Raw genomic sequence first — 23,792 nt, 5'->3', positions numbered from 1 at the left:
AAGTTGTCTTTTTTTCTTTTGGTAGAAAGTCTTCACAAAGGTACAATGAATTGTCTTTTTTGGAGTCGTGGTAGGAATATGACTTTTTCTTGCTGTGCAACAGCGACACTGATTCAAATCCAAGAAGCCAAACATCATTTTAAAAACGTCATCATTTTACTGTTTTGGTGCGTTGTGCATCATTTGCGCAGCTGAAATGATCATTGTGCATTATTTACCTTAAAAATAATTACAGGAAACATCCATACACTGACAGCGTGATTTGTTTGCAATACCAAAAGGGAAAGTAGAAAGATAAAAAAGTATACAGTTTGGAGCATGAAACCGATCGCTAGTCAACATTTCTGTTGTCCGTTCAGCTGCAGTTTGTAAACCTGCGAGTCAGTGCGATGGATGGGAGCCGGACAGAGTGTCGTAAGGAACGGCCAGGCCGATGTTGTAGTTGTATCCGTGTGACTCTGTGTAGTCCGACCTGCAGATGGGTAGGACGTGATCCTGAGATAATGCCTCCTCAGAGAAGTCATAATGGCAGATTACTCCCCGATGTCTGCAGGAGAAAAACAGTATCAGCAACCAAAGAGATTTTACTTGATGCACCTTTTGAAAACTTAGACTTAAATAGATGCTTGAAAAGATGGTGATGATCAGTATAACCACCATCCTATTATCAACATTACTGTAAAAACTTTGGTAAAAAAAAACATGTTACATAGCTACTGAAGCAGCAGTGTAACAGCCTTGAAGTATTCTGATTTGTACGTTGTTAAGAGTTCAGGGAGAAGACTTAAGCAGCTCTACTTTCAAAGTCAAAGCTCAAGTTGGTTAGCTAGAATACCTCTTAATGCCTATGTGCAAAGCTAGAGCTCACTCATCACTAGTTCACATCTAGTTTGTCTTATTATTATTATTATTATTATTATGTGCCAAACTATTTATTTGCCAGAATGAGTGAACTGTTGAAGTTCTGGTCGGCAGATTTGGTCAGTTTTATGCTAAATTAAGCTAACTATATGCTAGCTATAGCTTCACATTACTTTACAGACATACTGTAAGTGGTACAGTGTTTGGGAAATTAACTTTCCCATAGTAAAAAGCATATTTCCTTAAATATAAAACTTGTTCTCAGAATGCATTGAATCATAAAACCGAGAAGAGAAGAGAAGAAAAGAGGACGAGTGTGGGAGGATGAGCAGTGACCTGCGGTGAGCTGTAAGGTCATCGTCTGTGATGCAGGCGCCCCGTGGTGACTTGTCATCAGGGATGTTGGCTGTTACCAGGGTGCTGGTGTTGAAGCGTACGTGGCGCACAGGATGCCTGCAGCAGAAAAGAACACCCTCAGTTTAAAAAAAAAAACCTCGTACATTTTATACATGTTTTTTTAATCCCTACTTTAAAAGCTTGGAAGGTTCCTGGAGAAAATGTGAAAATGTTACAAACTGCACCGAGTCTTCCCTCTAATGTTACATGGAGTTTAAGTTTTGAAATCAATGAACAACAGTAAACAGAGAAAAAGTGACATTTTCCTTCATTTGGATGACGTAGATGTGAACTAAATTGGCTCCTAAACCTTTGTTGCCGTGTAACAACGTTCTTCTTTATTTGGATTATTTGCATTATGACAAAACATTTGACAATACATTACACGCCCCCTTGGTGTGTGTAATGTATTGTCAATTGTGTGTATTTCAGACTCACTGCTGGCTGTAAATCAAATTGCCCCTCTGGGATAATAAAGTTTACCTTGAATTTGGAAAAATGAGACACCAAAAATAAGAAGGAACAAATCTACAATCCCTGTCTTTGTGTTTTTGTTAGTGTCTTAATTTACTTAAATCCTAAAGGCACACTTCACAGCTGTAATGTGTGAGAGGTTCCATTACAAAAACAGATGTAACACCTTTAAAAAAATAAAAAAAAAAAGCGTGCTTCACATGTTTCCTGTGTTGCTCTGAGTTCATGTTTCCTCTCAGAGGATCAGAGGGAAGAAAGAAAATCCCACCTGTTGTGCATCTCCCACAGCTTGGCTCCCATCCTCATCTCCCACACACACACCAATCCTTCGCCTCCGCCGCTCACAATCTTCCAGTCATCCGCCTGCACCGAGGTCACACCCAGGTGGTGGGCGTACAGGGACGCCACGGAAGAGCCAGCTCGTAGGTCAAACACCCGCACCCTGAATCAGAGCCGGGACGAGAATAAGATACATGTTTATATAGCTGTATCGCAAAAATGAGGAAGGTCAGTTGAGAAGTAAAGAGGCGTCGTTGTGTGTGTGAAGGCCAGAGGTGTGTTATAAACTTCAGAAGTTATATATTTACAGTTGAGTGTGTCGAACAATCGGGTTGTAGTTCCAATAAAAGACAAGTGAACAAACTGAGTACAATAGTACTCGGTCACTTTGGATTTTTGTTCCTGTTTACAGAGGAGGAGGACTCCAAGGCCGCACAACAGAGGGAGTACAGTCAGTCAAAGAACGCTTTCATTAGCAGACAAAAGGACACTATTCTCACATTTGGAGGAACTTTTCAACGTCCAAGCCAAGAGTCCAAATACGAACGGAGGCGCATGTGCTGAAAGATTTAGCTCCAGCTTTATCTGCGACGAGGATTAACCCAGACACTCCATTATGCCATCTACTGTTACCCCACAGCCACTTCTAACATGATATAGCACCTTTACTTGATCATGCCCGTGTCAGATTCATACTCTTTTACTCTGAAAATTAAACTAATGAGCCGTGAAAATCCTGGGATCACTTACGACAACGGATCAGAGAAAGGGCCATAAAAAAACATTATAATAGAATTAAGAGCAGATGAACTAATGATAAACATGAAGAGGCTTAAAATGTAGACTCAGGAGAATATAGAACAAAGCTTGTATTTAGAATAACAACGTGTATGTACGTTTTCTCTTTCTCTCCTCAACACACTGATCCTCCTGTTTGATCCAGTTTGTCTGTTTCCATCCATACGGTTTGTAGGTTTCACTTTTAGATCCTTCTTTGTCATTTGTTTGTAAATGTGTCTCATAAAAAAAAAAAAAGACCCCAGCCAGTTGCTCCTTGTGGGATGATACAAATTGTTTGATATTATAAATGATTAAGGGCTGTCAGCTGTAACTGGTAGTTAATCACAATTCATTAATGTCTGAAATGAATGCATTCATTTTTTCATTGTGATTAGTCTCATGCTATTGTTTCCCTTTAGGGGCACCGTGGATAAGCCTCCGCAGTGTCTCCCTGCGGTCACAGTGATGGAAGAAAACAACGCTGCTGCACCTTTGAATGTCTCCTTTCACTTTATAAAACTGCTACACAGCTAAGCTGATGAGTCAAAAAACTTTTCCAGTTCCTTTTAACTGTTTTCATTTAGATTTTGTTATGTAACAAGTTCCATTCTCCGTAGTTAAGTTATTGTCATAACCTTCAAACTACCAAAAGGTTCTTACTTTATTTCAAAATAAAAGCAGGGTTGAATTCAGCAAGTTAAGTATTCTCAGCTGTAAAATTAGAAAATAAAAGCCCAACTATTTTTTTTTTTTAAATGCGAAATAATCTTATTTTAAACATGCAATTAAAAAAACAATTATACAGATTAACTTTTGAAATATTGAGATTAATTGCAATTCAAAAATGTAATGGTTTAACAGCCTTTATACAACAGATATTTGGTTTAAATAAGGGCAACAAAAAATAAAAAAAGGTCTAAAAGTTGTTGTTTTTTTAAGGAAAGAAAAACTGCATAACACTGAGCATATAATGTATCATATTGAGACCATTGTTCACTCCACCAGACTCCATGATTTGTTAAATCGTAGTATTTAATGAATGAATAAATGGCTCTGTGCGTTTGTCTGATTTGAATTGCTCTTGCATGTTTCAATCATTTTTTCTACTCACTTTTAAATTCTTCTATCATTATTATAGTCGGCAAATTATGATCATCACCATCAGTATTGTAATGATTCTCTTTATTATTATTATTATCGTAGTGTATGAATCAGTTCTTTTACTGGATAAATGGCAGAATGAGCTGGTTTGTGCTCCCTGGGTTTCAGGAGCAGCAGCAGCCCAGGGGACCAGCAGCTCCATCTGTTGTCTTTGTGGCTTTATTGCAGCTGAAAGCATCCAGGACATGACTGCATCCAGCCTCAACCTTCTCCAAGACCTCATTACCATAATCAAATCCACTTTGGGGACTCAGGCAGATTCCGTTTCTGCTTCCAAACTGTGATAGTTAAATGACTAAACGGGCACTGTGGACTTGTTGTCCACAGTTACTTTCTGTCTGTTTGGTGGCATTACGTGATTGAAGCACACGTTTAAACAATAAGGACTGAGCGTAAGTGGCAGATTGCAGGAAGCCATAAATCTACTACTGGAGGCAACTCTGTCTTCAGTGAGCTGTCAGTGGGCAGACTCCTCTTCATTAATCAGCAGCAGCTCAGGGAGGGAGAGGCTCCGAGAAGTGTAGCCTCCTAATGCAGGACCAGACATGAATCATTATACATGCAGGATGATGTCTGATGAAAACCTAACTCTTTCATATTCTAGCTGAACAGATAACTTCAACGTGTAGAAAACATTTAGGCTGTTTAAAGTGTTTTTCTAAACTTTGCTGCAGGTTATGAGTCCAGGAGGAGTTCATTTACAACTTGTTGAGTAAGACCACCTGTATCTTTCTCTACTCCACGATCACACGTAGATCGAGTCCAGAATGTGTCAACAAACTTAATCTAAAAAAGTTGAATCCAAAGGCTCCTAAACACTCAAAAAAGCAAATAATGTGGTCAACCCACAACATGACTGAATAAAACGAAATACAAATATGACTCAATTCTCTTTAGAGATTCTGCACAAGAGGAGTTTATACAGTCTTTGTATGTTATTGCATTTTCCTCGTGTCAGTGTATTAACAAGTTTGTGACTCGTGTGACAGGATAATACGTTTGCAGTGGATTTCTTCTAGAGATTTTGTTTTTATTTTATTAATAAAACACTTGATGACATGTTTTTGACTATTTTCTTACTATAATTATGTTTTTATTGATGAGAGCTACAAATTTGTTTGAATATTTTTGTACTTTCAGGTCAGCATCCATCATACTCTGAAAAAGTTATTATTATAGCAAAACACACCAGTTCTTGTTAAAAAAAAAAAAAAAGAAATCAAGGAGACAACAACAGTCAGTAGGATTCATCTTCTGAGGACCACTAAACCCAAGAACATAACCTAGCCGCAGCACAAAGTTCCTGACACTCTGACCTGGTCCCTTCACACCGGAGCTCTTGTATAAAAAAAAAAAAGCTCAGCAGCGCATGCACTTTCTGCGCCGGATGAAGAGAGCACACCTCTCACCACCTTTTACAGAGGCGCTATAGAGAGCATCCTGACAAACTGCATCCCTGACTGGAAGTCCCTGCAGAGGCGGGTGAGGACGGGCGGAGAAGATCATCATCAAGACTTCACTTCCTCCCATCCAGGAGATTGCAAAAAAAAAAAAAAAAAAAAAAAACGCTGCCTGACCAGGGCTCAGAAAATCAGCAGTGACACCTCCCACCCCCACCACGGACCGTACTCGCTGCTGGACTCTGGAAAGAGGTTCCGCAGCCTTACGAAGCAGAACATCCAGGTTCTGTAACAGCTTCTTCCCACAGGCCGTAAGACTTTTGAACACCAAAAAATAATCCCTCCATTCCCCCTCAAACCCCAACACAGGACTACCTCACTGGACTGTACAATACAATATAACATTACAAATGTGCAATATATTTATCCCTATAGTAATTTTACTCATAGCTTTTCTTTTATATCTATTTCTATCTGCACCTTATTTTTTATGTAAATACTTGCTGCTGTTTTTATCCTGCACTACAACGAGCCTAATGCAACAAAATGTTGTTCTGATCTGCACTGTAAAGTACAATTTGAATGACAATAAAGAAAGTTTAAGTCCAAGTCTAATGCTAGTGTGATTTACAATCCACTGGAAGACAGTTGAAGTATTGTAATGGCAGGACAAAGTCAGTAAAGTGGACTCGTTATTAAAGTGATCAACAGCCACAGGTGTCTCTTCTTCTTCCTCTTACTTTATTCACTTTGGCTTTATCCTGTTTGCACAAATGTGGCTGTCTTCCAAACTGCCCTTACCAGGAGCCCTCATTTGCTCCCTGGATCTCACAAAAAAAAAAATCATTTGGACAAAAAAGGAAGGGATGCATTAGGCTTTGGCCTTCAGCCACCCTGTAAGAGGGCCAAGATCACCGACTGTCCCTCAGTCTCCATCATTTCCACTGAACACTGAATGCCCCGAGCGCACAGTGGCATCTCACTGAACAAAAACTACTCATCTGTCAGAGAGCAAAGAACAAAAGTAATGCTGAAATGAAATTGGACCAAACTCCCAAATGCTTTGGCAGACAGCGAAAAAAATACATCTTTCAATTCTTCAACCAAAACACATGTTGAACATTTTCTGCATCCACTTGACGAAACATTTCAAACAGGGAATTTTTGATGGTTGCTAACAGCGAAGTTTCTAAGAAGAAGACAGAACCTTAACAATATGACACGGTCCATCTTTTAGCCAACCACTTAACAGCCAGATGGATTTGGTGCTGAATAGAAACAGCAGGGGCAGCTTTGGACGAGGAAGCACCAGAGATTTTTGTCTCCCTGCCAGCTTGTTCTCCGCGGCAGCTGCTAACAAGTGCAGAATAGATGAGAATGGCCTCTTTTATGCTTCTTTTCCTCATCTGGAGAGCCAGGTTAGGGATGTGGCAAGCGTGTGCAAATGCATGCGTGCGTGGCCAGATGTCTTTCTTGTACAGTTTCCCAGGTAATAGAAGAGACAGACGGAAAGACATCTCTATTCAGCGCGAAGAGCACCTCACATCTAAGTATTTCTTCTTCTTTCTTTCTTTTTTTTCCACAACAGATTTAGCAGCTTTCTGACTGAGACTGGAACGTGTGAATAATGCACTGATTGAATGGAGCCTGGCCGCCTTGAACACTGCGTGAACACCGTTTTTTCCACTTGAAGTACCTCCATCGTCAGGTGCCTCTGGAGGAAAAAGACTTCAGCTCCTGGCTCAGTTTCAACTCTCTGCGATGTTTGAAATAATAGGCGCCCGACTATCCGTTTTAGAAGATTCTCTCCTTTCTGTGTGTTTGTATGTGTTCGCCGTTGGTGTGAGGGTTTGTTTTACCTCCTATCTTTGTTTCCACAGACCAGCAGGTGAGGGGGGCTGTCTCTCACGTTGATGCAGGAGAAATCTCCAAGTGAGTCGCCCACAGTGACCGCCGGTTTGCCCGTCTCAAGGCTGTAGACGTGGATCTGAAACGCAGTCATTTAAAACATGTATTTATTCAGTCCAACTTCAATCAGCACAACACTCATCAAAACTGTAACAAGGACAAATGTCGGACATCTGTGAAGGATTGCAACCAAATGCAAAATGATGACTACTTCAACTTGTCCAACTCATTTCATGCTCCCAAAATAAGGTGACTGTTCTATAAGTGAGAACTTTTTCATCACAATCCATTTTGATGGCGAGTCACTCGAGCAAAAATGTCCACTACTCTAAGCATAGAGGGCATATTAGAAGTGGACATGTCCTCTAGTTTTAAAAATGACGCCAAAGCATGAGAACCTGCTAATTCTCTGCACATTACACTCGCAGCTGACTTTGCTGCACATCATGTATCATACAAAAGGACAAGCTCAGCTCACTGTGATTCGTTGCCAGTTAATTAAAAGCGAAGCGGCATTTAAGAGTTAAATATGAGAAGAGAGAAAAATCTGCCTTGGGGCATTCTTCAGTTTACAGACAGATATGAAGACCACTGCCTCCGGCTCCATCGCTGCACTAAACTTTCTTCACTCAACTTACAATGATGTCATTTGGAGCTGGCCTAATTGGTCAATTAGAGGCTGGTGTTTTCTCATCCAAATGAGACTGAACAAACAGGATAACCGCCAGGCAAAATTGACTTTGAATAATTAAAACCCTAAAGAAATTAAACAGAAGGAGGGACGCGGGGAGAGCAGGAAGAGACAGAAGGTAGGAGAGACAGAAAGAGAGCGAGATGGAGAGACAACAGCAAAGATAAAGAAGTTTAAAGGGAGGGAGGGAGGGAGGGAGGGGGGGGGGAGAGGCATGATGTAAGCCTTAAGGAGATGCCAGCAGTTTTTGTGTGTGTCCCTTATTCTGGCCAAGCAGAGCTTTAATTGTGCACCACCCAGGGGCAAAACCTAAATCACAACGGACTTTGAAATGACAGCTTGATAGGATTTGGACAGTAGAGAAGGGTGGGGGGGGGGGGGGGGGGGGCAGAGAGAGAGAATGGAGGGATGCAGAAATGAGGTTCAGCAGGCTGTTGTCCATGAATCATTACGGTGTCAGGAAGATATTTTTTTTATTAAGCATCCTCCCACTAAAATGAAGAACTGCCGCTCAGGGAGGCTGAAGAGCTGCTTTGTGATGATATTTGGGGGCCAGGCTGTAGCAGAACGTTTGGAGGAAGAATAATCATGAGGATGACTATGGAAGAACTGTTAGGTTAATGCACTTGCTGGATCCCCGGTGAGGCTTGCACACAAAAGAATCTCTAATGGCAGCTTGCACCGGGATGTTAATGTCAGTGCTCTCTCCGCTTTTTAAAAAAAGATGACAACATTTGGCAATTATTGCCGCGTTTTTGAAAAAGTCAATTTGTGTTGCTGCTGTTGGTACAATGGGACGAATATGACAATAAATTGATTCATTATTTTGGGCAATATGATGAATATGAATGTGACAAAACGTGGTTGAAGATGGCCATCTCATGTGCCAAGAACCTAAATTATATCTTGAATTTGCTTCTTTTTCAAACCAACAGTTCAAAGCCTGGAGCTTATTATTTTATATGTCGCCTAAAGTATTTTATTTAGTGATAGATGTCCCTTCAATCGGTTTTCCTTTCCCGATATGCTATTTGGGATTTTATTAGAGTTGAATACCATCATTCAGGAATGAAAACCATAAAGGGTTACATGTCTCCAACCAGCAGAACCAGCCGGGTTCACTGCGTCATCAATCCAAAGGAGAAACTTACTAATTAAATGAGGTCTGAAGTTTGAATGAAATCTGCAGATTTTGGGCTCATACTCATCCATGATTCTCTGTCTGTGTCTTATATAAACACCAACATCTGAAACAAAACTGGATTCAGAGCCACACTGGGTTTAGACACCATGTGAACAAACACAGATTAGCTCACTGGACCTGGTACAAGGGTTTGTATGTCCAGCTCATCTAACAGGACAGAACACAGTTTAAAACCGACAGCAACATGGCTCAATCAAGACATGCTGTCTTTTATATCAGAATAAGGTTGTGTGCTATGAGAATTCAGAGCCTGAGATTAAAATAAGTCTGCAAGATTGTTCAGGCAGAAATCTCAAACATGCTGCAACTCTCACGTGACGATTCTGTTCACTGTAAAAGTTTGAAGACATTTTAAACCAACTCTGTGTGATAACTTTAAATAAATGCTTATATTGCATGAGTCCATGATACATTGGGGGATATGTTGATGCTTGGCAATATTGCCATCCATCCCGTGTGTCCAGGCCTCCTGACATTAAACCTCCCTTATGAGCAGTGTCCATTTGTTGATATCAAATATGCTCCTGCTGAAACTCTGCTGTAATAGCTCTGATACTCTTCGTAACCTCTCCTCCATCCCAGCATCCACCTGCAGGCTTTGAGACCCAGTATTTTCATCTGTACTTTTACTGTACCCTGAAACTACACAGTGAACTTTTGTCAAGCTGTTAAGACAAGTTAACAGCTTGTATCTGAACATCAGAAGAGAAATTCAAGTGACTTTACTGATCCTGAAAGGGAAATTCAGTTTGCTTTTGTTGAATGTTATTGATGAAATAAAAGCAGAACTTTTTTATTGTCATTTCTTTGTCATTTATGGAGTATATATATTTATTAGACGGGGAAATCTGTTTTCTTTTGCTATATTGTCCAGTCCTGCTTTAGTCCAGAGTAAAATGACCCTAATGAACTACTGTGTATCAATACTTCTATTCCTCTACCTCTAGTACGGATTGTGTTTCTTATCCTGTAGTATATATGTGAGTTAGATGACTGAAATCACCAACTATTCTTTAGGGTAGGGCTCGGTGATTGCAATTTTAAAGATTTTCAATAACTAAAATTGAGATTACCTCTTCAATTTTGCTCCCCCTGGGCTCCCGTAGTTCACATCCTCCCCCCTTGTTTTCTTCCTACAGAGTAGCTGGGTGGCCCCAGGTATGTGCCACCCAGTATTTTCATCTGTACTTTTACTGTACCCTGAAACTACGCAGTGAACTTTTGTCAAGCTGTTAAGGCAAGTTAACAGCTTGTATCTGAACATCAGAAGAGAAATCCAAGTGACTTTACTGATCCTGAAAGGGAAATTCAGTTTGCTTTTGTTGAATGTTATTGATGAAATAAAAGCAGAATTTTTTTATTGTCATTTATGGTTATAATATATTTAGTAGATGGGGAAATCTGTTGGGTTTTTTTTTGCTATATTGTCCAGTCCTGCTTTAGTCCAGAGTAAAATGACCCTAATGAACTTCAATACGTCTATTCCTCCCCTATGGTCCATGAGTGTGTCTACTGACTCTACATACGAAAAGACAAAACATCACAACTTGAATTCAGCCTTTAAGCATTCGACCAGCCCACTCAACTTAAGGCAGTGAGAGGCTGACAGGTTTTCAGACAGCACTCGCGCTCTGTGGTAGATGGACGGCAGTAGACAGATAGATTGCCAGTGGAGATGCCAGCTTGTATTAAATGCCCAGCCACGAGCTGGGTGTCTGCCTGGGTGCCCCTCAGTCCACTGGCAAGAGGGCGGCACGTCGTAATGAGGATCTGGAGACTGGCTCCGACCACACATGCATGCACACACACACACACACACCACTGAAAAAAGACAAAGCCACCAGCTCAATATTAACGATGCCAAATGTGGCAAATTATGATAAAGAATGCCGTACAGTGGGAACAGAGCTGCTTTTGTACTTTAACTTGTCAGAGTTTGAAACAAAACATCATCAAACTCAACGATTAGCATTGAGTTTTCGGGATCAGGCATCAAGTATAACAATGTGCTTTTTTTTCCATGCACGTCAAGATGTTGTAAGTGAAAACGTTTCACTCTTCATGTGAAGTTAAAAGGTGTGAGACGACTTTCTCGGATGCCACCTCCGTGAAATTTGACAGATTTTAATTAAGCATATGTTTTCTGGATGAAGTCTGGGAAAAAAGATTGTTGCGGCCAAAATGAAGTCTTTGTCTTCCTTGCAGGCTTGAAAACTGCGGTTAGAGGAGTGACAGAAGGTTAATTCAATTTGTGAAATATTCTAATTAGTAAGAGCGTAGTGCTAATAATGACTTTGCAAAGCCCACTTTGGAAAAACAGCAACATCTATTGAGACTTTCTGTGCCTAAGTACTGAAAATAAATACATTTAAATCAAACATGCTACGCTTACCCAAAACTTGACCTACAGCTTTGATCTTTTACTTTTAATTGTTAGTACTCAGCTCAGACAGATTTGGATGACGTCATATGCCCTGGTTATAAATTAAACACACACATTTACGGCACAACATCAGTAGCAATTTGCAAAGCCAGCTTTATGTAGAAAGGCTCAAAGTATTTTTGATATCAGATTTGACAGCAGAGTCAAGAAAATCTGGAATAATCGATAAATACAAAAATAAATGCCAATGATCTTTTCACCGTGTTTTTTTCCAGGCATTTTTCACCTACTGCACCTACTCATTATCACACATTTAATTACATAAGACAAAAAAATTATAATTAATTAATTACAAATAATGAGAGAAAGATGGAATGGGAAGAAGATTTTTGTTTTCTATCTTTCTAGTGCCTAATCTATGAGACATATGATACTGCACGAACTTCTATCTAACTATCTCTCTTTCTATCCATAGCCCGTTGTAGCCCTCACTGCTGCTCTCCGGCTGGTCCACTATGTGGTGCTTTAGTGCTGTTACTGAATCAGTGCTTCAGTGTTTCAGTTGTTCTTTTTTTTTTTTTTTTTTTAAAGTGGATGATGTCAGTGAAGAAGCTTTGCCAAAAACCTGTCAATCACAAGCAAAGTGCTGCAAACACACAATATGATCGGGTGCTGCGTGCTGTTTTAAATCGAGCAGATGTCCAGTCTCTATGGCAACTAACATATGAGTTTTTTTAATCTAATTATAATTCGTTTTTACTACAAACATTGATTTAAAAAAAACAACTGAAGTGAACTTGAAAGCATATTGCCTGCTGCATATATCTGCCTCCCGATCCCAGCAGAATAGTTTGTCTCCTGGCTCGGCCTACTTTCGGAGTAAAGGCTTAAGAGTCAATTAGGAGCACAGGGTCATTAAAACACAACATTATTAGACGCAAACAAAGGCAGCTCAGGGAACATCAGTTTATCAAAGCACCCTTATAGGCTGGAGCAATTAGAAGCAGGGCCCAATGAGGGCTTGTGGCTATTTAAGAGAGCTATTTGTACTATAAACAAAACCCCTCCAGGTACATCACCTTCAATTCTGAGGGGAGTCAAGTGGTCTGAAGAGACACACAGTAATAGTGATCACGCTGTCCAGAGACAGAGTTTACATTTACACAGATGAGACGTAATGCAGAGAATGATCTTTGATATTCTGCAATTAAAAAACAAATCAGATTCAAGTGCAGACCAGACTTGATGTGGATAATAAACGTGTGCTTCACATTGAGAAGGTAATATTTCCTCCTAAAGACTTCGACTCATTAAAGAGGCCGCAGAGACGACAGTGGCTGAAACCCTCTCCATGAATGTGTTTAGGAAAGAAAACGCCATTTCTATAATACTCCATCTGATCAACAATATTATTTTTCCTTTCTTTTAGCTTCCAATATTCATTATGTACCTTTTGAGTGCACGTGTCCTCTAGTGGAAACCCTTTTTTTTTTAATTCTAATCACTGATGTCTGGGATCCATTTTTAGGAGATTTTATCTAAAATCAAGGAACAAAAGAGACCCTGATCCGGCTCCACCAGTCCCATTAACATGCAAACACTAAATCATTATCCCACGAGGATTTGAAGGTGCTGTCCACGTGAAGGTGGCTCTCAAACAACACTGTGTCTCTTTACAAAGATGTAGACTGACTAACCATTACAAGGCCATTATTCAAACACTGAGAGCGTCACAATAATTGAACTGCTCCACATTTCTTTTTTGTTTTGATTTTGTTTTGGTTAATGGTTCACTTTGATTTGAAGGGCTGACTTTTAGAGACAGACAAACTTTTTACGCTCACACCAACACCTATGGGCAATGTAGAGTCCCCAATTCACCCAACAAGCATGTTTTTTTGACTGTGGGAGGAAGCCGGAGGAAACCCACACAAGTACGAGGGGAACATGCAAACTCCACACAGAAAGGCCCTGCCCAACGGGGGATTCAAACTAGGAACCTTTTTGCTGTGAGCAATAGCTAACCTCTGCACCACCATGCAGCCTTAGAAAAAATGTCTATAAAAATTAGAGTCCCATTCTCAAATGTTAGTATGCCGGACTCAAAAGCATAATGATTAAACATGTGCTGTTGGTTGCTACAAGTTTCAAACACCCTGTTTGTCCTCGTTTCAACAGAAAATGTCTGTAACTAGAGTAGGGTGAATTTCACGCTCATTGTATGTGTTTATTGACAGTTATTGTACAGAGAGACTGAACTCACCTTGTTCCCTCCATCGTGCATTGCCCATCCTGTGCGCTTCACTCCAAGTGCAACATGGGACTCCGACGCATCCAGGCAGGTAACAGGGTGACCGTAGACCGAGTGGAGCATCTGTGGCTCCTCCTCACGGGGGTCCAACAGGTACACGGCATCTCCTGCTGAGAGGGCTGCAAGCGGGCGCTGCTGCCCCCTGCCTGGTACCACGACCAGGCTTTCCACCTGTGAAGAAGCCGATATACCGACACTTGACTTTCAGAATACAGTCATGTGTAGAGTACCTTCTTCAGAGATTGAACTCCATTGAACTGTTTTTAGGTAATAGAAGTGTTAGCTGAATTTCAAATAAAAAAAATCACATAGCCCCACGTGCCCCATGTACAGAAGCTATTGACCTCGACACAGCTGACCTCCCGATATTTCCTTTTTCTCTTCAGCTGTCCCATCCAAGAAAGGCAAAAATAACCCCCCAAAAAACTAACATTTCCAGAACCCTGACCCTAAATGTTTACATTATTATTTCACACACAAAAAGAAAGCAACGTGTGAGGGGCATCATTTATTTAAACACAACACGTCAGTATGGAGCATTTTCACACATATAAGGTATCAAACATCTGAACTCACGGGCTTGGGTAGCTGAGTCCGGCAGAGTGTCCTCCAGTAGCCGTGATCATCGGCAGCATCTATCCGAACGTCAGGCCCTGCCGCCCAGCACAGGATGGGGCTGTCCGAGCTCAGGGCCAGGACCTGGATCCTCCCTGGGGTCTGGTAGTGGCGGATGGGCTCTCCGCCTGTCTCTGTGCTCCATAGGTCCACGCAACCTGCAGTGAAACACAGTTTTGTAGTTTATGTATAATAATAATAATAATAATAATACATTATATAAACCCAAAGAATTCCCTTAGGATGTAAGGAAAAGTGCTCACCGTCTTCGTATGCAGCAGCAGCCACTGTGCTGTTGACCTGCACATGACTAACAAACGGTCTGGGTTCAGAGTTAGCCGACAGGCTGTTGATCTTCAGGTAAGAGGCCGATGAGTCCCAGTGCAGAGTATCCCACAGCCTCACATCGCCAGACGTGTACCTGACATACGAACGAGCACAGTGCATCAAACATGAATAATTCGGAATATATCAGGCTGGATGGAAAATGGCTGGATGCACTCAATGAACTTTCAGTTTTTCGAGAACACCTGACGTCACCTTCTCTCACCACTGAATCACTTTCCCTCTCACACGTTCCCGACTTGTTATTTTGTTTTCAAAAGTCTTTGTTACGTGATCGTTCCAGGATTACAGGGGTGTTGTTTGGGCGGAACGACGTGGGACATTGCATCCCGAAAACTTGTCACAGCAGCAGGATGTGAAGGTTACGCTACCAAAACATTCACTGTAGAGTAGAGCTCCAGGTTTAGATTACTCATACAACAGTGAAGAATCGACATATTAATTTACTCCTTTACGACAATCTATTGAGCTTTAATGTCTCTTTCAGCACGGATGTGTGGGGGGGAAACAAGACATTAACACTTTGCAAGAAATAGGATTGTCTGTTTTTGCCATTTTTGGACATTTTATGGACATTGTTACGGCTGTATGTTTCCCTGTGCTGTTTGTCCCTTCTCCCCTCCTGTTGTCTTCAACTCTGCCCAGGGGAAACTACTGACTACCTAACGAGGTGCACCTGGCTTGTACTCACACCTACCTTCTTTAGTTCACTTGAAACAAACTAAAACTCTGGTGCAGTTCTATTGGGCAGGTGTGAATACAAACCATTGAACTCGGATGCGCACCAAACAGCCGAACCGACACCAAGCCGAAGAGGTGATCTCTGTACAAATTCTGGGCCTCTTGCCAAAAGTACAATGTGAAAACGAACCGCACCAAACCAAAAAAGAAACATTGTATGTGGTCTGGACCAAAGAAAGCAAACTGAAGGACTTTTCTGGTGTGAATAGACCCTAAAAGTCCAGTGCTGGCTAAAAGGAGGAGAGAGGTCACTGCTGTCAGGGGTAATGTGTTTTCTTGTTGAATTAGTTTGTGAGTTGATCTTTGTGTTGGTTTTGACTTTGGTAAGGTGTATGATGCGTTTTATTGGGTCAATTTGTGGGTGGTTGTAAGCCTCATAGGGCCGCCTTATGATGGGGCGAGACAGACATAATTATTGGTTGATGAATTTATTAATAAATAGAAGTTTAATCAGTGAAGAAAAATAATTATTTGCAGCTCTATACTAAAGAAAAAGATGATTTTTCTTAACCCTAGAAACACATTTAAACTTTTATTCTAACACTAACCTTAGACTATTTTGTTTGTGATTCAACAAACTAAAAGCTTTGCTATCTCAATGTCAAAGTCGAGTTTATTTATATAGCACATTTAATACGACAGGTGTAGACTCAATGAGGCCCTTCCTGTGCCTTGACGGTTAAAACAAATCCATCCAGTGGAGAGATCAAGAGAGGGTGCCAATCTCCTCAGTTGTTATTAAGTTTGCATTAACAACTACACAAACGCATAAAACCTTCTGATGAAGATGTACGGACCTTGCTGCGCTGGTGGCCAATTGAAATTCAACTTGTGGCTACTTTCCTGCATTTCTTTCCCCACTCTCTCTCTCTCTCCCCCATTTCAGACTCTATCCACTGTCATATCGCTCCAATAAAAGGCATAAAAAGCCCCAAAACAATTCTTTAAAATAAAGGTTTAGGGGATCTTGAAATACAATATGTAGCACCCAAAATGTCAAGTCTAATACACCAACCATTCAGAGAGACTGCAATTGTTCCTTCTTGTGCTCTCCAACTCATTCTTTTTCTTTTTAGCTCTTCACCAACGCAGCCCTGCCTTCACCTCTCATTCTCAAGTAACAACAAAGTCCCTCTCTTTGGAACAAAGCTACAGCTCTGTTGACTTCACTCTTATCCCGAGTAAACGAGCTCTCACTGTGGGAGACGACAAACTGTCAGAGTTCCCACCTCCACAGATACCATCATGTCTGAGCAAGTCCTCTCCTCACAGCCAGAGTGTGTGACACAGTGACAGAGGGTGTACATGTGTGCGTCCGCTTGTGTGTGTGTGTGTGTGTGTGTGTGTGTGTGTGTGTGTGTGTGTGTGTGTGTGTGTGTGTGTGTGTGTGTGTGTGTGTGTGTGTGTGTGTGTGCACACTACATTGCAGGTTTTGGCAGGCAATCAATAATAGGAAAACACACTTTCAATTAGTTGGTACATCAACTCAACAGGATTATGACACTGAATGTAGTCCAAGAAATTCGTCACAACTTTTACACGTAGGAAACTTTCAAACTAAAACCTGCATGTGTGTGTGTCTTGACAGATTTTGGCCTTTCATGTCGCTGTTTGACTCCGAGAAGTTGTTGGGTTAATGAAGCGATGTCTCATGTTGCCTTGAAACGCCAAATCTCACTCCAGCGCTTTTCTAACAAGATTTTGTGGATGCAATTGTATCACTTTCGATTTTCTCTTTATGCATATTGATTATTTTCTTGTTAACCAAATGCAAGGACTTTCATTTACCTAAATGGCCTTTTAAGTACAAATAATGGGGAACATATTGATGCTGTGAAATCGCTAATAGCAGTGGTAATAAAATAAGCATTTAAGAGTATTTTATTCACATTAAGAAAAGTGGGTTTTTTTTCATGTCTGGACTGTTTTCTTTAGGCATGCCCTATATCTGCTCACCTGACTAGATAAAAACACACTGTCTTCTTCTCCGATGAGACACAGCAGGACTGAAGGGAATCTAATCACATCGCTCCCTTGAGACTCTGCACACATCCTCATGGACTGTTCAAGCCAGCTCCTGTGGTTCATCACAATACATCACTGTCTCAGTTATTTCAAGGCAAGATTTGTTTAGTTAAGCTGCAATTTATGTCCTCCTCCCTCATCAACTACCGCCATCATTAGGTACATTTGTTTTGCAGCCAGCAGGACGGTGACATCCATCATGACACAACAATTACAGAACAGGTGCAACAAGAGACAACATGGAGGAGAGAAGGAACAACTTTTTCAAAACCCACAAAAACATGATAAAAAAGGGCTGAAAGTGCTCACGATTCACCATTCAGGGCGTATAGGACAGAGACGTTATTGTATGAAGATTAGTGAAGTCATCAGTAGAAGTATACAGTATATTGATTTTAAAATGTGCTGAGAATATAAACCTCATACAAAAAAAGATTCCATCATTAATGATTCCCATAAGGTACTAAATGTTGCTGATGCTATCATTTTTTTAAACCGGGAACCTTCTGTTGTTTCAACTACCCGCCTGTAAGTATTGATTTGCTCATAATGTTAAAAAAAAAAAAACTGTTGCTCGTTCCTTACCTAGCACTTCTTCTTCTTTTGTTGACTATAATGTAGACGAAGCTTGCTTGCAAAAGCATGCATTATTTTTTAATAAAGATATATTTGAAAAAAAAAGCATTTTGCACTGAATCATATAGACCTGACTTGAACAGATTGTATTTATTTTTAGTTCCTCTGAAGGATTAAAGTAAGTTGAGGGAGTTTTGCTCCAGCTGTTAGTTACTTTCTCTCTTTATTTATTACATTGGGAGTGTGATACATTATCACATTATGAGGTGCTGTGATATGACGTATGTTTGGTTTAGTTTTTGTCAACCAAATGACAATTAAACAGCTTGTGTACCAAGTTTAGCGCCATTTTTTTTCTCTTATTTTTTTTAGATTCTGTAGGTAGCAGGTATTTCTTTCTAAAAGTAACAACTGTTGCTCATATCACAAAGTTCTTTGTACATAATGAGGCAACGCTTACTGCATGTGTCCCTGTTAAATAAATACAAATAAATTCAGTTAAGTTCAGATGTCCATCGCTAATCCATCAAATCAGTGATAATTAACTTCCGTAACTAAATGTAATGTTCATTTTTTATGAAGCACCCAGTCATATATCTAAATATTTGTACGAGTATGAGTCTACTTATATGAGAGGACGAACGTCTGCTGTCAGAAGTGAGCTTCATGTTTGAAGTTCTTGTAACTCACCCAGCCAAGACAAAGGTGTCACAGAAGCTGACGTCACATAGAACCTTCCCCAACTCAAACTGCAGCTGGCTGATGGATCCCACTCGGTTCTGCACAGAAAATAACATTTCTTAACTACACACAAAATACCACAATATAACATGTCACTATCTAACAGCTAAAGAAGGAGTACAATGATTTAACTATATATTACTTGGCTGTGTTTTTTCCAATCATTGCCTATCGTAATTTAAAATCATATAATAATGTAATAATAATAAACTTTATTTTTATAGCACTTTTCAAAACAGGGTTACAAAGTGCTTAAAAAAATAAAAAATAAAATAGAGAAATGTTAGAAGACAATGATTAATAATAGGAAGCATAATAGTGAGAGATTATACAACAGGAGTTCCACAAATTATAGAAATAAAAATATCTAAAACCAGTAAGGAACCACAGAAGAAACGGAAAAAAGACACAAAAAGATAAAAGATTGAAATGAAGGAAGCCAATTTAAAAGCATAAAAGTATAAAAGATCAGGGAGATAAGAGGTAAAAGAGATTAATATTACATTAGATTCAAACTATAAATTACAAGAATGACGTGCAAATAAAGCCCCTCTGAATAAGAATGGTTGAAAACAAGTATTCTTAGTCCCCACGATGAGACAGCAGAGGCTCACCTTCCAGTTGGAGCACACAGTCTTGGCTGAGTTCCTGCAGTCTCGCAGCGTGCTCTTCCAGCAGGGGGAGTCGGACACGCTGGCCTCCTGGTGAAAACCAGCCTTTGTGCACATCCTGAACCACAGAACTGAGTCCTCTGCAAGGACTCTCCATGCCCTGCTCACCTGGGAGGAGATTGGACCGTGTTACAGCCGATTGAGTCAGCATACATTACCAGCTTGAATCACTTGATTTATCTGTGCTTGATGAGCCCGGCTGACTGCCAAATGGACATATGCACCATGTGCTGTAGTCCTGCCAAACAGAATGTAATTTACTAATCTATACCCATTTGGGTCAAATAAAGCAATAAAGCTTGCCTCAGCAGTTCTGCAAGTGGAAGGTAACAGTAGCTGTAAGGACTTCAACCACGAGCTGTAAAAGCTGAAATCAGCAAGCTAAGTGTGACCGCTCTACAAAAAGAATGACAAATAAAAAGACAAAAACAAAAACGGGCTGCCTTACAGTTTTTTGTCTTTGTAATTTTCTCACATGCATTGAAAGACTTCTAGTCAGTGACTAAGTGAGGAAGAAGGTATGCCCGCACACCCGCTCAAATGCCACAAGAAGTTAATATTCCATCAGAGAGATCCTCAGGGATTGTGATGGAATCAAAACTTTTTGTGGCATTTGAAGTTTGCAACATACCTTCTTTCTTTCAGTCTGCTGTTTTTGCACTGCCCTGCACCTACATGATGTGTGTATTACTACGACCTTCTTTCTCTGTAACTACGCGAGGACACCTACACCAGACATCCAGGCTGCAAGCTTAGGTCATCCCAGCTTATTTCCTGGTTTGTTACTACACTAGAACTAAAGCTAAATTCAACAAAAAAAACTAATTGAATCAGTCTGAAATTGTTGGTCTTACTTTGTTAATATGTTTTTTTTTGGTTTGTGACCCCTGAGCCGTCTTTCTATAGCCTAACCTGAACAGCTTCATAAGTGATTTGTATTTAATTGAAGTGTGATTTTTCCTTTGTTGGATTTTTTATTAAATATTTGTTAGAAGACTGATGAGGTCAACACTTTGCAGTTTTTTTAAAGCAATAAGATTCTGTAAGAAAAATAACCCTATTAAGGGTAAAAATTTATATTGATTTGTTTTTATATTTTTTTTCACCACACATGCACACGCACACACACACACACACACACACACATTGTGTCCAACTCTTTCACAGGAATATCATTGTACATAAAACAAGGTAAATAGGGTTGGCATTTATTTTTGCTTTTAAGGCTCCAATGGTTTGACAGCTGCAGCAGCTCACCTGTGCACATCTGCCGAGCTCAGTGCAGCTGAGGTGTTGGAATATCTTCAAGGCTAACTCGTATGGCAGTTCAATATCAAAGAAAGGAATGTCATTGACTTCATTCTGTAGAAGAAAGAGCAACAACAACAGACTTGAAATGGTGAACTCATTCAAATAAACTACAATCACCGCCCCCCCCCCCCCCACCCCCACCCCCCTCACCAGGTCCTGGATGAGTTGATCCACCAGCTCCCTGTCTTTCTTCAGCTTTCTCTGCTGCTGCTGCTGCTGCTGCTGCAGGGAGGTTCTGCAGCCACCAGTGATGTTGTGATACCGTCTCTTTCTCCTGCTTCTCTCCTCCTGAATCCTGTCCAACAGCGGACTGGTCCTCCCATCAAGTAAACCGTGTGCAATGGACACATACTGAGGCTGATCCTTCGACACAGCAGCAGCAGCAGCAGCTTGTCCTCCTCCACCAACACCCTCTTCCGGTTTCGAAGGACTGCCGGTTTTGTTGCGACTTTTTAAGTCTTCAAAATAGCCCTTCTTTGAGTCTTCTTTGCTTGACTGACCAAGAGCATTGCATGGAGGGAGAGGGGCAGAGTTCAGTCGCTGCTCCTCTTGTTTACCTGTTAACTCTTGTTCCCAGCTCTTCCTAAACGCAGCAAGTTCGTCCTCGGCCATATCCCCCATTCATTGTTAGAAAACGGTGTCTTGTATTTTTTGGGGGGTTATTTTAACCGGTTGAAAGGAGCCATAGCTTCAGACCAGAACAAAAACAAAAAACTGTGTCCAACGCCATAAACAGTCCGACTACGGACAAAGTCGTGCTGTATATTGTTTCCGGGAGTTTTTTAATTCCGCAGTTGTATTTTTGATGCGGCTTTCTAATGTAAGATATTCAATTTGTTGTACATTTAACTTGCATTTGTCCTGAATAATACATGCAACCGTGTCGTTTCCGTGGCAGTGAGGTTTTAGTGCTTGAAAAATAGCAACAACATGTTTATCGCAGAGTTTAAAAATAAGGAGGAGAACACAATGTCCCAGAAACCCCTGTAACAAAAGAATCCTAAGTTCAAAGCTGACAGGAGAGATTCACGAGTTAACCATTTCATGTCTCTTTTGGGAGAGGATGATGTAAACCAAACACCATGTGACACTGCAATGAATAATACAGTAGACAAGAGGGGAGGGGAGGGGGGCAAAGGGGGGGGGGGGGGGTACGCAAGCACAGTTAAGGTTTGATGACAGAAGAGAAGGAGGGTCATATATCCTCACGACTTAAAGAGAGAAGGCTGGTTTGTTCTGTCAGAGAAGATGTGCTGGCTGCCAATAGACCAGCCTTTGCTGCTGCCCGGTGACGCCACCTGCAGCGCCCGCAGACACTCGCCATGCACCGTGGCGCAGCTGCTTGCCGCGCGCCTGCGGAGGATCGGGGACCAGCTGGAGAAGAGCTGGACGGTCGGGGAGACGGACAGCGGCTTCAGCTGCGCGGGAAGCGGGACGGGGGTGGCGGCGGCGGCGGTGGCGGTGACCGGGACAGGCCACCTGAAGAGCTTCCTGCGCACAGCGTTACGCTTCACTGCGCTCGTGCTGGTCGTCACAAGGCGACACCTGTAGGGCGCGAGGCGGCAACACCGGCAACAGGTGCGACGACAGTGTCACGTCACAGTGGTAGCGTTTGTGTGAAACTTCGATCCTAAATTCGTAATAAGAAGGGTACATATGGTTAGCTCTGAGATAATATAGGCTATGTGGTAATATAGGTGTGTATGCGTTGTGTTAATGTAGCTCTGTTGAATAATGGTGTTATAATGTACATGAGAACAACATCATGTTAATTTAAGATTTAAGTGTTGGATTACATTAATTGGTAAGGCAATGTTACTTCCACATTTATTCCTTTAGTAAACTTGTGATTTATACTTCGCTCGTCAGGTATTTTCTTTGTAGTTCATATTATTGAATGATTAAAAAAAAAACATGTACAGGTGTAAAGAAAGTATGTTTCCTAGCAGGGCTGAAAAAAACTTCATATGATTGATCTTCATGCAAGAGCACGCCACATACTTACAATTTAGCTGTTTATCTTTTATTTGCTTGATTCTTACAGTTATCCAATTATTATTAATACTAGTGAGGTTTTTTTTTAAAACACAATTTATTGTCACACATTGTAAACATTTGACCAGTTTGACTTTTATATGGGCCTATTACAAGTTGTGAAAAAAGAAAACAATACAGGCGGGCAGTAAAAGTAGTGTTATAGTGATTTGATTCGCCCTTATTTTTTTCCACGAGGAATAAGTGTATATCTTTAAAAGGCATCATTATTTTCGTAATGAATCATATATTTTGAGTTTCTTAAAATACCCTTAACGTGTATCTTTCTTTGACCAGTTAATTCGCCAATTTTGACCAGGTTTCTGTTTGGAAAAAGGTAGTTCATCTTCCTGGTATGACGGTTCATTCAATAGTGTTGTAATAGATCCTATAGGTTAAAATCTTCTGTTTTTTTTAACAGCGTTGCCATTATTCGTCTAAGATTTATTATAATTCATTTTATGTGGGCCTTAATCAATTAAGATCATACATTTTATGTTATACAGGAGGTGCCTTCAGGACCATGCACGAGGAAGGGGCTCATATTATTTGCACTATGAGATGGAGATGCAGAAGAGCCGGAGGATGCGATGCAAGAGGCGGTGTGCAGCAAAGAAAGGCCGAGCGATGAGGAGGAGGAATCGGGATTAAATGCACGTTTCAGGGTCAGGACTCTATGTCTGAATAAACTTCAAGTGTCACGAAGACCAGCTCAGGCTTGATGTGGATGCACTGAGTTGCGTAAAGAGCCAACACACTGAACCCCAGCAGCCCTGCAGTCAGTCCGCTGCACGTTCTGCCCCCTGCGTGACTCTCTCATTCTGTCATCCCAGTTACAAAACGGTGATGTAATCCTCCCCTGGTAGAGTGGAGGGGAAAGCTTAC

At 40.9% G+C, this 23,792-nt stretch overlaps 1 protein-coding gene across 1 annotated transcript; it reads right to left on the bottom strand.

The window, feature by feature from the left end:
- Positions 1–3: 3 nt before the first annotated feature.
- fbxw8 (F-box and WD repeat domain containing 8) lies at positions 4–21,778 on the bottom strand. Its single transcript, XM_061038405.1, has 11 exons — positions 21,024–21,778; positions 20,820–20,924; positions 19,506–19,670; positions 18,841–18,929; positions 14,727–14,884; positions 14,425–14,621; positions 13,801–14,019; positions 7,211–7,338; positions 2,000–2,173; positions 1,198–1,314; positions 4–547 (listed from the first exon to the last, which is right to left on the bottom strand). The coding sequence occupies exons 1-11, from the start codon at positions 21,492–21,494 to the stop codon at positions 382–384; spliced, it is 1,989 nt and encodes a 662-aa protein (XP_060894388.1). The 5' UTR covers positions 21,495–21,778; the 3' UTR covers positions 4–381.
- Between the last annotated feature and the right edge of the window lie 2,014 nt (positions 21,779–23,792).

This window comes from Labrus mixtus, chromosome 5 (genome assembly GCF_963584025.1).
Source record: "Labrus mixtus chromosome 5, fLabMix1.1, whole genome shotgun sequence".
NCBI lineage: Eukaryota > Metazoa > Chordata > Actinopteri > Labriformes > Labridae > Labrus > Labrus mixtus.
The sequence above is the reverse complement of the archived record's forward strand: the minus strand, read 5'-3'. Positions and strand labels throughout refer to the sequence as shown.